This window comes from Drosophila persimilis, unplaced genomic scaffold, assembly GCF_003286085.1.
Source record: "Drosophila persimilis strain 14011-0111.01,24,50 unplaced genomic scaffold, DperRS2 tig00000000-arrow-pilon, whole genome shotgun sequence".
Classification (NCBI taxonomy): domain Eukaryota; kingdom Metazoa; phylum Arthropoda; class Insecta; order Diptera; family Drosophilidae; genus Drosophila; species Drosophila persimilis.
Window position 1 is genome coordinate 4,941,683 of NW_020825288.1, and position 14,512 is coordinate 4,956,194.

The 14,512-nt window shown below is 47.0% G+C and overlaps 1 protein-coding gene across 1 annotated transcript; it reads left to right on the forward strand.

Annotated features, from left to right (window-relative positions):
• Positions 1–203: 203 nt before the first annotated feature.
• Positions 204–8,746, forward strand: LOC6598677. Its single transcript, XM_002023728.1, has 7 exons — positions 204–604; positions 1,606–1,766; positions 2,570–2,771; positions 3,299–3,550; positions 3,612–4,555; positions 4,631–4,867; positions 8,475–8,746. The coding sequence occupies exons 1-7, from the start codon at positions 204–206 to the stop codon at positions 8,744–8,746; spliced, it is 2,469 nt and encodes an 822-aa protein (XP_002023764.1).
• The last annotated feature ends 5,766 nt before the right edge of the window (positions 8,747–14,512 follow it).

Below are 14,512 nucleotides of genomic sequence, written 5' to 3' on the forward strand. Positions count from 1 at the left end.
CCATACCCGTGTGGAGTCCCGTCTCCTGCCTTCTTTGAGTTACAGCAAAACTAATAAAATGCACACCAGGAATTACATAAATTACGCGTAATGCGAAATTAGCTTTGCTAATTAACATTTTGCCAACCGATCTCTCTAGCTATTCACTGCGTCTAACCCCCGTTCCCGTCTCCGTATCTGTATCTTTTTCAATTGCAGACAAAATGTTTCTACGCCGCTGCACCTTTCTGCTGCTGCTCTGCCTAATTGCGAGTGACGCCGCCAGTGCCGCACGCAAAACAAAACGTCCTGTCAAGCCGGTCAAGCAGACCGTACCACGTACCAATGTGACGCCTTCGCCAGCGGCCATCTCTGCCTCTGCATCCGCCTCATCCGTAGCCACCAGCAGCAGCAGCAGCAGCAGTGGCAGTAGCTCCACCACGGAATCCAATAGCGAGGTGGCGGCGGAGGCTGCCACAATTGCAGCCGGCAGCAGCGGAGAGCTGCCCAAGCCCCTGGTGACGCCCAACGAGGCCCAACCCGAGGCCAAAACGGACAAATCCCCGGCCCAGCTGCAGGAGGAGGAGTGTGATCCAGATATGGTTGGCTTCGAGATCATTACCGGGTAAGTTAATGCCACTAATGATCCATGAAGGAACGGGCATAGTTATACCTACTCGTATGGGGGTTCCATACACTGACAGAAAAAGAATGGTCTAAGATGCCATATTTCTGGCAAGTACCGATAGGGTTCTATATATTTCTGAAGAATATTTCATGTGAGAAGACAATTTCTATGAACGCCCGCACTTGGGAGATATTCTGAAGGCATGGACTATGGACAGTATCAGTTTTCTACACTCAAAAGCCTTCAAATCAAGACTTCTTTGGGGTAACAAAATTTGCAAACCTTCTCCTAATTGAAATGAGTTTTGGCTGCTTCAAAATGGGTTTCCCTTTAAAAATTGCATAATTATTTGGTGCTTTCCTCCCGGCATATCATAACTGTCACAAAACAATGGCAAAAATTTCACTCAACTTTGGCTTATGCAATCCCCTGGCATTATAGAAACTTGATTACATTTTTTACTTAATTTTTGTGCGTTTGTGTTGTTTTCACTTTTGCTTTTCTTCTAAAATTTGAATGAGGGCCAAGACAAGACAATGCCCAAGCCGAAGGTTCATACAGTTTTAATGAAATGCAACTGACATTGTGGCCAATTAACATTTCCATAAGAAGAGGACAGACGAGACGAGAAGAAGCCGGGTAGCGGAGAAAGAGCCATAACGGTGAAACAAGTGGGAACCCAGAAATGGAGTCAGTGGAAGCCCCGACTAACTAGCATATGCAAATGTATCTGTGTTTGTGGCTGTGGCTGTGCCTTTCCGGCAGTAGGAGTGACACTTTTTGGTTAAAACGTGACTAATCCGATGACTGGTTCGATGTCATCGGCCCCAGACCGACTGGCCCGTTCGTTGCCAGAGTCTTTTGTTTTGGGCCCATAATGAAGACTTATGGACCGGTAGAATGGCCAGTGAAACACTTTCATTTTCATTAGCTGCTCATAAATTCTCTGCGGTATCTTTCGGATCTGTTTGATTTGAACTACTTTATCTCAATTTCAGGTATGTGCTATCGGCACCCTCGAAAATGCTGGACACTCTGCCGGGCACCCTGATGCTCACGGACTGTTTGGAGGCCTGCCAGAGCAATGAATCCTGCAGCGCTGTCAACTACGAAACCGGCTTGTGTGTGCTGTTCAAGACCACGGCCGATAAATTGCCAGGTGAGTTAGAAAGTGTGAGAATATGAGACCACGACGACTACTCCTCCAGTTGGCTGTTTGTTTTTTGTGCCAAAGAAAGCTCAATAATTTAGCCGGCCACTCAATCCACTCGCTCACTCATTCATTCATTCATTCATTCATTCATCCATTCATTTGCTCATTTATTGAGTTCTAGTTCATGCAGGTTGCATGTTGGTTTTTTTGCTACTTGTGGCTGGGGCTGAGGCTGAGGCTGTGCCTGTGGCTTTCGTGGCCAAGAGGCATAAATCACACGAGTGTCTCCCAGTGGCCGCAAACGCCTTTTGCTTTTACGCATGATTTGGCTGGCAGCCAAGGCGGCGACGATGGCGACGGCGACGATGCTGTGGCCGGGCTTTGGGCCCAGGAAAACTAGATTTTGCCTATTCTGCAAACTGGCTTTTGGCATTGGCGTTTGCTGGCAGTAACGCATAATTTCTGCTGCTGCCACAGCCTTCCCAGTCGTCGAATGTCGATGCAGTTGTCGCTGCTGTTGCCACTGCTGTTGCCACTGCCTTTTGCCTCCACTGTGGCTGCCACATTCAGCTGCTGCTGATTCAGCCTCAGATCAGCCTTCAGCTGCTGCTGCACGCCTGTTACTCTGCAGTGAAGGGGCGTGTGCGTAAAACTCACCAAATGCTCAACGCACGCACCTCCCATACGCATGGCACCGTTGCTTTTTCCTGATTTTTCCCGGTTTTCCAGGCTTTGTTTTTATCTGTGTGTTTCCTTCACTCTCTCTCTCTCACTCTCTAACTCACCCGCTCTCTTTGGTGCATTTTCAGGTTCACTTTCGCGCTCGCAGTTTCCGGTTTTCACCATCTACGCACAGAAATCGTGTTTGGGCGTCCGTCCTTGCTCCAAGGCCTGGTGCATCGATCGCGTTCAAGGTTACCGCCTACCCGAACATGTCAAGTCTAGTCAGACGGTTCTCTCGCGGCGCGACTGCCTGGAGCTCTGCCTCGGGGAAACCGAATTCACATGCCGGTGAGTGTCACAAAAGGGTCCCAAAATGTGTTCTCCTAAATTAGATTTAGGGATAGAAAAGCCTTGCCAAACTGAGGGTAAAAGTACTACTTGAAAACCCTGAAAAACAGTTCGTTCACGTAGTTCTGGAATAGAACTTAGAGTACACTTGTTGAAAGAGCCTAGAATGGCTAAATAGCTCGTTCTTAGTGAACAGATTGAACAGATTACTAGAAGAGTGGGTATACATAGCAAAGTAGGAAAACAATCCCAAAGAACTGATATTAAATTCTACCCATACTATTGATCTTGCTCTCTCTACCATACTGAATCTGAAATGAATCCTTTTTAATATATTTTATTATTTTTGAGCGGCTTAACTTATTGCTTCGTGCTCTATGTACATAAACACTTGAAAATCCTATCCTAATGCTCTATTATATGTAACTTCTCTTGCTTCTCTTCCACCTTTCGATCTTCGCCACTTCGCTTTCCGAACTCTTCACCTCTTCCGATCTCTACCGCTCATAATTTTAACCACGAATCAGCTCGGCCAACTACTACCGCCACTCGGGTCTGTGCGAACTGTCCGATATGGATCGTATTACCCTCTCGGCCGGCGGCAGCGTAGAGCCCTACGATGGGGCCGACTATCTGGAGAACAACTGCGCGGAGGAGCCCAGCAAACTTTGCGAGTTCAAGCGCATCTCTGGCAAGATTCTGAAGACTGTCGACTCTGTCTATCAGGACATCAATACCATTGACGAGTGCCGTGATCTCTGCCTCAACTCCCCCTACAGGTAAGCATTTCCCTTTCACTGTAGTAAGAGATCCCTTCTCACTGCCTCAATCGTTTGACAGATGCCACTCTTATGATTATAACGATACTGGAGACATGGTCTGTCGCCTGTCGCATCACAGTCGCGCCACCCTAACCGACGTGATGGATCCCTATCTGGATGTGCCCGAGGCAGCCACCTACGAGCTCTCGGCCTGCTACAATGTGTCCATTGAGTGCCGTTCCGGGGAGATGATCACCAAGATTCGCACCTCCAAGCTCTTCGACGGCAAGGTCTATGCCAAGGGAGCCCCCAAATCCTGCGCTGTGAATGTGAACAGCTCGCTGGAGTTTGATTTCCGCATGGGCTACAACGACCTCGAGTGCAATGTCCGCCAGAGTGCCTATGGGCGGTATATGAACGACATTGTCATCCAGCATCACGACATGATCGTCACATCCTCAGATCTGGGACTGGCAGTGTCCTGCCAGTACGACTTGACCAACAAGACGGTGCTGAACGATGTCGATCTGGGTGTGACAGGTGAAATTGAATCGTCGTTGAGCGAAGAGATCACCATTGACTCTCCGAATGTGATCATGAAGATCACCTCACGGGACGGCAGCGACATGAAGCGCATCGCCGAGGTGGGCGATCCCCTGGCCCTTCGCTTTGAGATCGTCGAACAGAACAGCCCGTACGAGATCTTCGTTAGGGAACTGGTGGCCATGGATGGTTCGGACAGTGCCGAGATAACGCTGATCGATGCTAATGGCTGCCCCACCGATCAATACATCATGGGCACCATCCAGAAGCTGACGCACAACCGCAAGGTGCTCCTCTCCCAGTTCGATGCCTTCAAGTTCCCCTCCAGCGAGGTGGTGCAGTTCCGCGCTCTGGTTACGCCCTGCATACCGCGCTGTGAGCCCGTCATTTGCGATACCGAGGATGGCGCCAGCGGTGAGCTCAAGTCTTTGGTCTCCTATGGCCGCAAGAAGCGCTCAGTGCTCAATGGCACCGATGGTGGTAAGTGTACTGCCGGTGGCTGCCGGTGAGAGCTGCGAGTATCTTTCCCTACTAACTGCCTGAATTGATTCACAGCCGAGTTCATGGTCAGCACACGCCACCGCCGGGATGTGGGCCCCGTTGATGATAACATACTGCTCGTGCAGTCCATACAAATCACAGACAAGTTCGGCTTCCAGCCAGAGGACGGCAGCAGCAGCAGCACCACCACCACCACCACCAATGGCAATGGCAATGACAGCGGATCTGGTCCCCACGAGAAGGCATATGCGGGCGTTGCCCAGGACAAGCTCACTTGTCTTAATGGCTATGGTAAGTCCTCTCCTACCACATACCACCTATTCTAGTGATTCCGATTCCGATTCTGGCTCTCTGTGAAAATGCCCAATCAAGCGCGAATCAAAAGTTACGCGATTTGCATAGACAAGGAGCTAGCAGGACGTTGTCTTCGTCTTCGTCGTCTCCGTCTGCGTCTTCTGCCGTATCCGTTGTCGTCATTGTAGTCGACTGTCGTGCTGGGTAGCTGGGTGAATCAGCACGGGGGGTATATCGGTGGGGCGACTGGCAGCATCGTGAGCCAGTGAGCTTGTTCTTGGCCCTGGCCCATTGTTGCCTGCTCGCTAATTTTGATAATGAATCAATTTTTCATCATTGCCGACTTTGGCCGAATGATTCCTCCTGCATGAGAATTAAATTAGGTTCTGTTCAGGTTCAGATCCCAGCTCTTACTGCCTACTGCATACTGATCCCCCGCATCCACAGCACAGCACAGCACAGCAGAGCAGAGCAGAGCACAGCGAAGCGCATCCACCTCCACCTCCGACTGGTGTCCAGAACGTGTTCTGTGACTGCATTAAACAAGTTATGATGTTGGCTTGGTGTCTCTGGCTCACGACCAGGTCACTAGTTCAGCTGCAGCTGTGCAGGATTGTGCACGCCTCATTTTCGTGCGGCGCGAAAACTTTTTCTGCACAGTTGGTAGTCGTCTCCTCCATCCGTTAGCCAGCAGCTGAAAATTTCTCAGTTCTCGGTTTCAGTTTTGCAGCATGCAGCATGCAGCTTGCTCCACTCTGTTTTCAGTTTTCAGAGCTTCCAGCTGCTGCCGTTGCTGTTGCTGTTTCTGTTGCATCCACCCAGCCACCCAGCCACCCAGCCATCTCCCATGTGTCATTCCTTTGTGGAGCAATTGCCATGCCGCATTAAAGCGAATGCAGCGTTGAAGCGTTAAATTGACAGCTCGTTAGACAGCAGCAGGTCCAGCCTAAGCTTCAGATCGGACTACGACTGGGACTGCGATTGGGACTCCGTGCATTGGACCACCGTTCCGTAATCAGCAACATAAATTTTTGTTGTAATTACGCGCTGCATTTCAAGGCAGATCAGAGTCGGCCCAGGCCGAGGCTCATTGTCCGCAATTAGAGCAACGGTTTTCTTCTGCTGTTTAAGCTCATTTGCCACACACATTGTTGGGACGGGATGGGACGCGACGATGGTAGGATGGGAGGATGGGATCTCGAGATGGTAGATGATGGTAGATCGCCATGGCCCCGGACAGGTGATCTTTAATGCGTGCAGACAGTGAGACTAGACTAGACTCGACTCGACTCGACTCGCTGAGTCTTCGACTGGGAGTTTTGTGGCATGCAGAGCAGCAATTTAACGCCATCTGGCCTATAATTTGTCAAAGCTTATGAGCATTTCTCATTCTTTGGCCAGCTATATTTATACATACAATATAAACGAATCTCTTCGGCCAATTATCTCAATCATTTTAATGGTCACTTCATAGCACTGGATCTTTAAGTCCTTGAATGATGTTTAATTTCTAATATTACTCACAGCAAAATCCTCAAGACAAGGCACTTCCCATATATGGTTATGGGGAGAGCTTTCGTTTCGCTTTCGATATTCCGCAACTTTTTGCCCAATCAATTTAATGGTCACTTTTTCTGATGCATCTGATCGTTGAGTCCCTAAATGAATCTTGATTCCCGACATTACTTGGCTCGGTATTCTCCTATGTATGGGATCTTTCTTTTCGCTTTCGATACGGCCACTTTTTTTCCACTCTGAACATTCTTTAGCGTAATGAATCTGTTTCCACTTATCTCAATTATTTTAACAATGGATCTCTTAGTCCTTGAATGATGTTTAATTTCAGCTATTACTTGCCTTACAATTCTGAAAAAAGTTTACTTCCTTATTTGAAGTGATTCTTCATTTCGCTTTCGACATTGGGATAAGTTTACTCCATCATTTTGTTTACTTGATTTAATGGCTGCTTTATGGAAATGTTTCCCTGAGTACTTACAGAAATTATCCTTTAGAACATGGAGATCTTTTATCTTAAGCATTGAATATAATTGGACAATTAACTGCATGGTTCCCGAACATCGATCCCAATACTGGATTGGATCCCACAACTGCTCGTATTCCAAAAAATATGCATAGATTATTCTGGTTTCGCTTTCTATATTCTGCCGTGCAACTTTTCCTCCCATTCGCTTAGATTTTTCCCAACATTTACCCCATTCTCATTGTTCTGGCTCTGGCTCGGGTTTTCATCAAATTATTTTTGGTGTGTTTGGGTTTTGTGGGCGCCTCGTTGTACTCGGGGTACTGCTACCTCTGGATCTCTCCATCTTTCTAACTGAACGTTTACAGTAATTGTAATAATTTTGTATATTTTCGTTGTTTCTCTCTTTTGTTGGCCTTGTTGTTGTCGGGAATGGGGATGTGAATAGTGAGTGCTGTTGGGGATCCGTTGTCAGATCAAGTCGGGGGCACCACACAAATACAACAACAAATACACATAAATAAAGGCCAGTTTCAAGTGCGTGCACTTTGTTATTGAAACTCATTCAAGTCATGACCAAAGAGCCACATGATGATGATAATGATGATGGTTTGTGTATCTTTTTTTTTTGGTTGGCTCTGGTTTGGAACTCTGGTCCGCTCAGAGCTTACTTTTTATGGTCAACAGCAAACGTAGTTACAAAGTAATCTTTGATAGTCATCTGGCATGTCGGTCGTTGTGGCTGTTGTTGTGTTGCTGTGTTGCTCTGGCTGATGCTCTTAAATTCTGATTTCGTGAACTGGACGAACAGCAACGACAACGCATGCGAGTCGTCGTCGTCGTCGTACTGCACTCTGGTTTTGACTTTGACTTTGGCGGCACTTTCACCCGATTTCTACCGGCATTGGCATTTCGAATTTCCTCCTCCGACCATGGCCGAGCGCTGCGGCCTCTGCTCTGCTCTGACTGGGCTTATTTATGTGGCATGTTGCACTTTTAAGAACCCAACCAACAATTGTGGCATGCAATGTGGAGGGTAGGAAGGAAAGTGAGTCCAATCTGTTGCTGCTGCTGCTGCTGCTACTTCTTCTCTGACTCCGACTGTGGCTCTCTTTGTGTGTGTGTGGTGGCTGCTGCCTCTTGTGGCATGCCAAAATATGCAACTCATGCATTAAATTGTCGCTGTTTTATTTCTCATTGTTTTATGTTTATCTTCAACTTGTTGCTGTCACAACTTGGTCACTTGGTCGCTTTGGGGCCTTGGGGGCCTATTTCTTCTCTTTCTTTTTTGTATCGTTTTATGGCCAAAAGTGGGTCAAGTGGCGCCCACTTTTGTTTTCTTTGATAACTAAACCGATCTTAGGTCACTTCTTCGACTTCTTCGACTTCTTCCTTGTTTTCTTTTGATTGAAACGATCTTATCTTTTCTGTGGGTTTCTTTGGCGGGTCTTTGGGTTTCTGGGGAAACCAGTTTTATGGACAGTTCGAGAACTAGATCGCTTGCCGGCGATAATCCCATTGATTTATGGCGATAAGAGGCCGACTTCCCTTTTGAAATTGCTGATCGAGTAATGCCATTTATTTTCACTTCTTTCTCTTTCTGTTTCTGTTTCTCTTTTGTAGGACTGATCATGGCTGGAGCGCTCTTCCTGCTGGCCCAGTTGAGCATCTTTGGCATCTGGAAGACCGTCCAGCGGCGCACACACAAGGAGCGATACCTGTACCAGCACGAGCCGACGCCCACCATCACCTACGGGGCGCCCACCATACTGTACGGACCCCCGCCGCCATCCTCCGCCTCGTCGGCCGCCTCCCACATGGGCCACAGCGCCAAGGACACGCTGAGCAAGCTCTACGACAGCGGCATCAACGGACGCTACGGACAGCAGTACTAGACGGACGGACGGACGAACGCATGGACAACTCCAGGACACAGCTCTCACATTTAGCTGGGAACAAACGCAATATGCCTCGAAAGCTTCAAAAGATTCGATGAGACTTGAATAGACAATATTCGCCCAAGCCGCGACAAATGCGAAAATCATTGGAAACCCTAGATTAATCCAATCCTAGACTAAGGCTAAACTTACAACTTAAACATAGATCTATGACCCCCCCATACATATTTTTTTTGTCTCTCAAGAATGCGCGCTTTTAAATGCCCTGGAAATTGAAAATGTTCCAGCATTTTGAATCTGCGCATTGCCAATCAAACGGAAATTCTCCCCCATGCAAAATTCGAGTTACGATTTAGTTAAAGGAACCGGAAAAATCAAGCAGATTTTCCCCGATTCTCTCTAGCAAAAGTTAGGCTAATTTTTAGTGCTTAGTGAGACGTCTCTTTCGTATCTATATGTCTAGGTCTATAGAACTCGAGCGACATGCATTTATAACTATTATTCTATGTATTAATAACTATTTATTCAGCTGCTAACATTTTCACACAAAGTTTGCCAAATAATTTTGTATCAAAATGTTTTGCGCCAGGCTTCTGTGCTAGGCGGCGTTTCCCAGCTCCCCAAAAAACCAATCCCCGCCTTAAAAGTCCAACCTATATAATCTATAATCTAATAATCTCGAGCTATTTATTTCATATATTATTTATTTGCCGAAACGCAGAGCGGTGCTAATGTTTAGTAGAGCCTTCGACTTGTCCCCAAACAGCAAGTTTCAGAGACTTAGAGAATTAATTTAATTAAAATTTCTGATAAACGAATTGTACTGATTAAGTAAAGCAATAAACTTAAATATATTTAAAGAAAATAAATGTCTAAAAATAAAAATAAAACTGTGTAAAGTTATTTGTTAGGGGGGATAAGAAATTGGGTACAAAATATGACTTAAAAGAGGGAAAAGTGCAATGATGGATTGTTCAATGGTTTTTCTGCTCAAGAGCTATCGGAACAACAGAGGCAAGACCATGCGTCCTACTGGAAGCGCTAGGAAGTATCTATAAATTCCCTATTAATAGGCTTGACCTACAAAATGCTTTTCCATAATTTTCTACTGGACCCAAGATACCCCTACACCTTCAGTCATTCATTAAAAATACCTCCCACCGATAAATTAAGAAATTAATTTAACCATAACCAGCTTTGTCGCCAATTAACATTACACTGACAAAACGAACCCACCATTAACTGAAATTGATGTTTGTCAGAGAGCGCTCATAGGAGACCCAAAGAAATTATGATAATTTCACGGCAATTTGAGCAGAGACCCATGTGGCATGTGCCGCGGCAGATACACTCGTAGGTGCGAGATGCGGCAGACTCATAGTCGTAAGTCGTATCTTTAGGTGTGCCCGCAGTCACCTGCAGCTTCTCCTCGCATTGTGTCTTGTGCGGAGGGGCAGTCCGACAGAAGTGTTAATCAAATTATGAGGCGCTCACACACACACAGCAACGGAGTTAAACCAGGCGTGTCACGATCTCTTTAACGCTTCAGCTACGCACGCCATTAGGCATTCACACACACACACACACTCGCGCATGCATATAGCCATGATGTATTACGGATTGTGAGCCACTGAAGGCGTCGATTAATCATGATCGTGCTGAAATTGAAATTGAAATGTGCGAAAAGTCGAGCTGCGGCTGCGACGTGTGCCGCCTTAGTAAGTAAAGACGTCTCCTTCTGCTGTCCATCTCATAGGAGACTCGAATGCCTCCGTGGATTGCCTCTGTCGTTACATAGGTGTGAGAAGACGCATGTGCGTCGTGTCTCATGTTGCATAAAACGCCTATATTAAGCGATAGATAACCGTTTCTTGGGTTTTAAAAGAACGACTTTGGGATACTCTAGAAGAGGTAGAGCCTGCCAAGGGTTGGAAATGGTTAAATTTTAGGACTTTTTGTAGATTTGTAACCTTTTCTTGCAGTTTAAGGCCTTTGTTAAACAAGAGTTAGGCAAACATCCACAAATTCTTAGCCTTTTTATCCTATTTCAAACCCATTTTCTACATCTATAATCCTCCTTTCCCACAAAGCTAATATACCCTTTCTCTCGTGTTACGGAACATCATCAAAGACACGCGTTGACAATTTTTATGGCCGGTTCTGGTGCGTATTTGGCTTGGACTTGGACGAGGTGTTGGAGTTTCAGATGGAGTTGGAGTTGGAGTTGGAGCTGGAGTTGGTCTTCTGATGGGGCAACAGAGCAGAGCAGAGCTCCGTGCTCCGGGCTGCGGGCGCTGGATGTGCCTTTTTGTTTTTGGTTTTCCTCACTTTTCCAGAACGTGGCCAAGTGTGGGCATTGCCGGTGACAGCTATGCAAATGCCTGGCCATTAAGTCGTTGACTGTTAGCAATGGCTTTTAATTAGCGGCCTGACTTTGGCCTCGACACAGGCCTCAACCTGGATCGTTCTGAACCCCAGCATGGCCTCGGGATGGCTCTGTCCGACAGGGACTGGGAAAGGGGGGGCCCAGATTGCCCAGAGACAATGGATGAGACACCTACACTCGTTGTCGTTGACACTTTGACCATTGAGGAAAACGCTTGCTCGCATTTTGCCAATTTCCATGCATAAAGTTCGCATTGAACACCCTCACGCTTCGTGGTCATTTGCATTTAAATGCCATTGAGCCGCGGCTGAGGCCAAGCTCCAATGGGATGGGTTCAAACGGAGTGAAGATCTCGTTTGCAGCACCACTTCCTTTCCTTTCCTCCCATCCCATGGCAGAGCGCTAGAGCTTTTCCTATTCGGGTTTTCTTTTTTCCTTTGGCTTTGGTTTGGCCTGCCATGTTGGCCTGCCTCACGATTTCTTCTTTGGCCTCCCGCCCCGTCCTCTGCTCCGTCCTCTGTCCCCGTCCTCTGTCCCCTGTCCCCGTCCTCTGCCGTTGCCGTTGCTGTTGCTTTTCAGCTTTTGTTTGTTTTACAGCTGCTCGCTTTGATTGAAAAATTATGCACTTGCCATGGCAATGGGCAACGCCAAATTTCCCCTCCAAAAAGAAAAGAAGAAGCGATTGAAGAAAAGGAAAACCCACTGCAGCACCAGCACCAGCAGCAGCATTGAGGCGCAGAACAACCAAGCCGCTTCCTGCGATGTGAAATTTCTGATGCTCTTTTCACTGACCGGAAATGCAAAAGGAAGTGCCCGCAATTATTCGGAAAAGATGAAAAGCAAGCCAAAAAAATCCAAAGAAATTAAGATAGTAATTCCAGGAATTGTGCGTACAAACTCTCGGAAATCAAGCTTGAAAAGATGGCCTTTGGAAGTCTTGGTTTTCCATCACTTTGTTGAGCAGCCGTCATAGCCAAGAATCCTCAACTTCTGCATAGAGTAAAAACCAAAAGACAGACTGACAAAAGTTGGAATCTTAGCACTTGAAGCGACAGAGCGAACGTTTTCCCGTTTACCATTAACCATTTTCCATTTTCCGATGGCTGAAAGCGAGGACGGTGGCTTGTTACTTTTCATTTCGCCAACTCCTCCAGCTTGTCCTGCTCATTAGCAATTGCCCGGCATGCCGACGGCATGGGACGGGACGGCACGGGACGGGAGGGGACGGGACAGCTGTTGGCAAGTTTTCACCTAATTAAGCAAACAAACGTGTGGGAAATCGAGGCGGCCATCGTTTGTGCTTTTGGCCAAGATAACTTTCGCCCGGGTTCCCGACTCCCGACCCGACCCAAACCGAATCGAACTGAACCGTCCCAAACGACCCAATACGACACGCCCCGTGTCCAGATGTCCCCAGAGCCGCCATATCCCCGCCATGTGGAAGGCCAGTGGAAACTAATTGCCACGAACATGGGGGCTAAGTAGCCGGAGGAATGCAGCCGAAAACATTTGTCTCTAATTGCGAGCTCAGCCCAATTGGGTAAAGCAAATTAAATTAAATGCAACCTAAACAAACAACCAGAGCAACGGGCACAGGAAAACTGCAACTGCAACACTGCCACACTGCCGCAACAGGAAGAGCACCGCACCAAAGAAGCAACAACAATTTGTGCAAAAATACAAATTGGAACATTTGTAGAGAGGCGCAGGCGTGTAGGCACTGTGAGAATTTATGGCCCTGGTGGGGTCACTGCCGCAATGGAATGGATAACATCTGGACTGGCTGGCTGGCTGGCTGGCTTGTTGGCTGGCTGAAGACCCAACGGAGATCCAACGACTGCGGATGGCTGCCTGACGCGTCGTGCGCAATGCGCATGCAAGGCCCAAACAAAACCGAAAAGGCAAAGGACATTGACCAGGCCCGAAAGACTCCCTCCTCAGAGTCTCAGGCAGATAGATACAGAGAGATGGAAAGCCATTAGAAATTAGAGAAATGGTTCAGTACCGTTTGAAGATGCTTCGCTAGATTCGCAAGGTTCGCTTTGCCCACAGAGAGAGAAGCAGAGAGAACGCAACAATAACAAAAAACCCAGAAAACAATTAATAATTGGAATGTATCTCTGGAATCTCCAGAGTCCAGACTTGCGGCAATTACAGAGACCCGAGGAGCATCTATAGGGTTCATTCGATACAAGTTCAATTTCACTCCAAAGATTCGGTAGTCAAAGATGAACTTTGACTTAGAATTTGGCTAAACGATAGATCAAATCACAACTGACTTACATTAAATGGTATTGTGAAGGCGTTTGAAACTAAGACTAAAGCTAGAAAAGTCTTCAAAACTTACCTTAAAGTATCTTTAATTAATCCTTCCACTGCTTCTCTCTTACAGGAAATGGATAAGTTCTGAAAGATAAAATGGAATTTATAGGTTATCTTAAAAACATGGCTACAATTTCACTACTTCTTGAACACAGTGGTTGATAATCCTTGAGACTGTAAAATGAAGATCGGCTCAGGATTCCAATCAACGCTTCCACTGCTTTTCACTCTTTGGGGATGAATAAATGCTGAAAGATAGAGATGTATGAACAACAGTTTGGTATAAAATTGTACTACAATTAGTCACTTTTTCTTAGACAAACACACAGAACGAATAGCTCCCTTCTTCAGTCGCCTGCTGGCATCGAAGCAAGATCTTGCTCAGGGTTAAATAGCACCCAATCCCTGGTCAGCGCTTCCGCTTTGGCGAACTGTGGGACTTTTGCTTTTTCCTGCCTGCGCGTGCGATAGCTGCGTATTCAATTTTTTAGTAGGATCCCAGATCCCAGCCCTAGACCTCCTGCTCTCCATGGGATAGGCTGCACCCCGGACTCGGCTGGAGGTGAGGGCGTGCGTGAAAATTGCTTGAGTGCACAAGGAAGGCCGCCGGCTGGCCACTCTCACGAGGAGCAGTCGGAGTCGGAAGGCGGGAGGCAGGACAACAATCGCAGTAAGTGATTACGTAACCAGTGCATTGTTCCTGTTCATCTGTTCTTATTTCATTGAACAACGCAATGGATGAGCCAGAGGTAGAAGAGTTCGGCTCTTGGTTCGAGATGGGAGTCGCAGCACAGAGCAGAGTGCTCTGCGGCTTATCAGGCACTGTGGGCGAGGCACAATCAATGGTGGGCAGCAGAGCCATAGTCGGAGGCAGCCAGAGGAAGCTGCTGCAAAATAATTTATTCACAGCCATTATGCGCTGCGAATTTATGCCACTTCCTGGTGGAACAACTACAAATAGCCTTTTAAAATGCGATAAAAATAGCGCCAACGGGTCTACAGAGAGAAAACCCCCATAGAATGCAAAAGGGAAGATGCTACGACTGGTGTTGCTT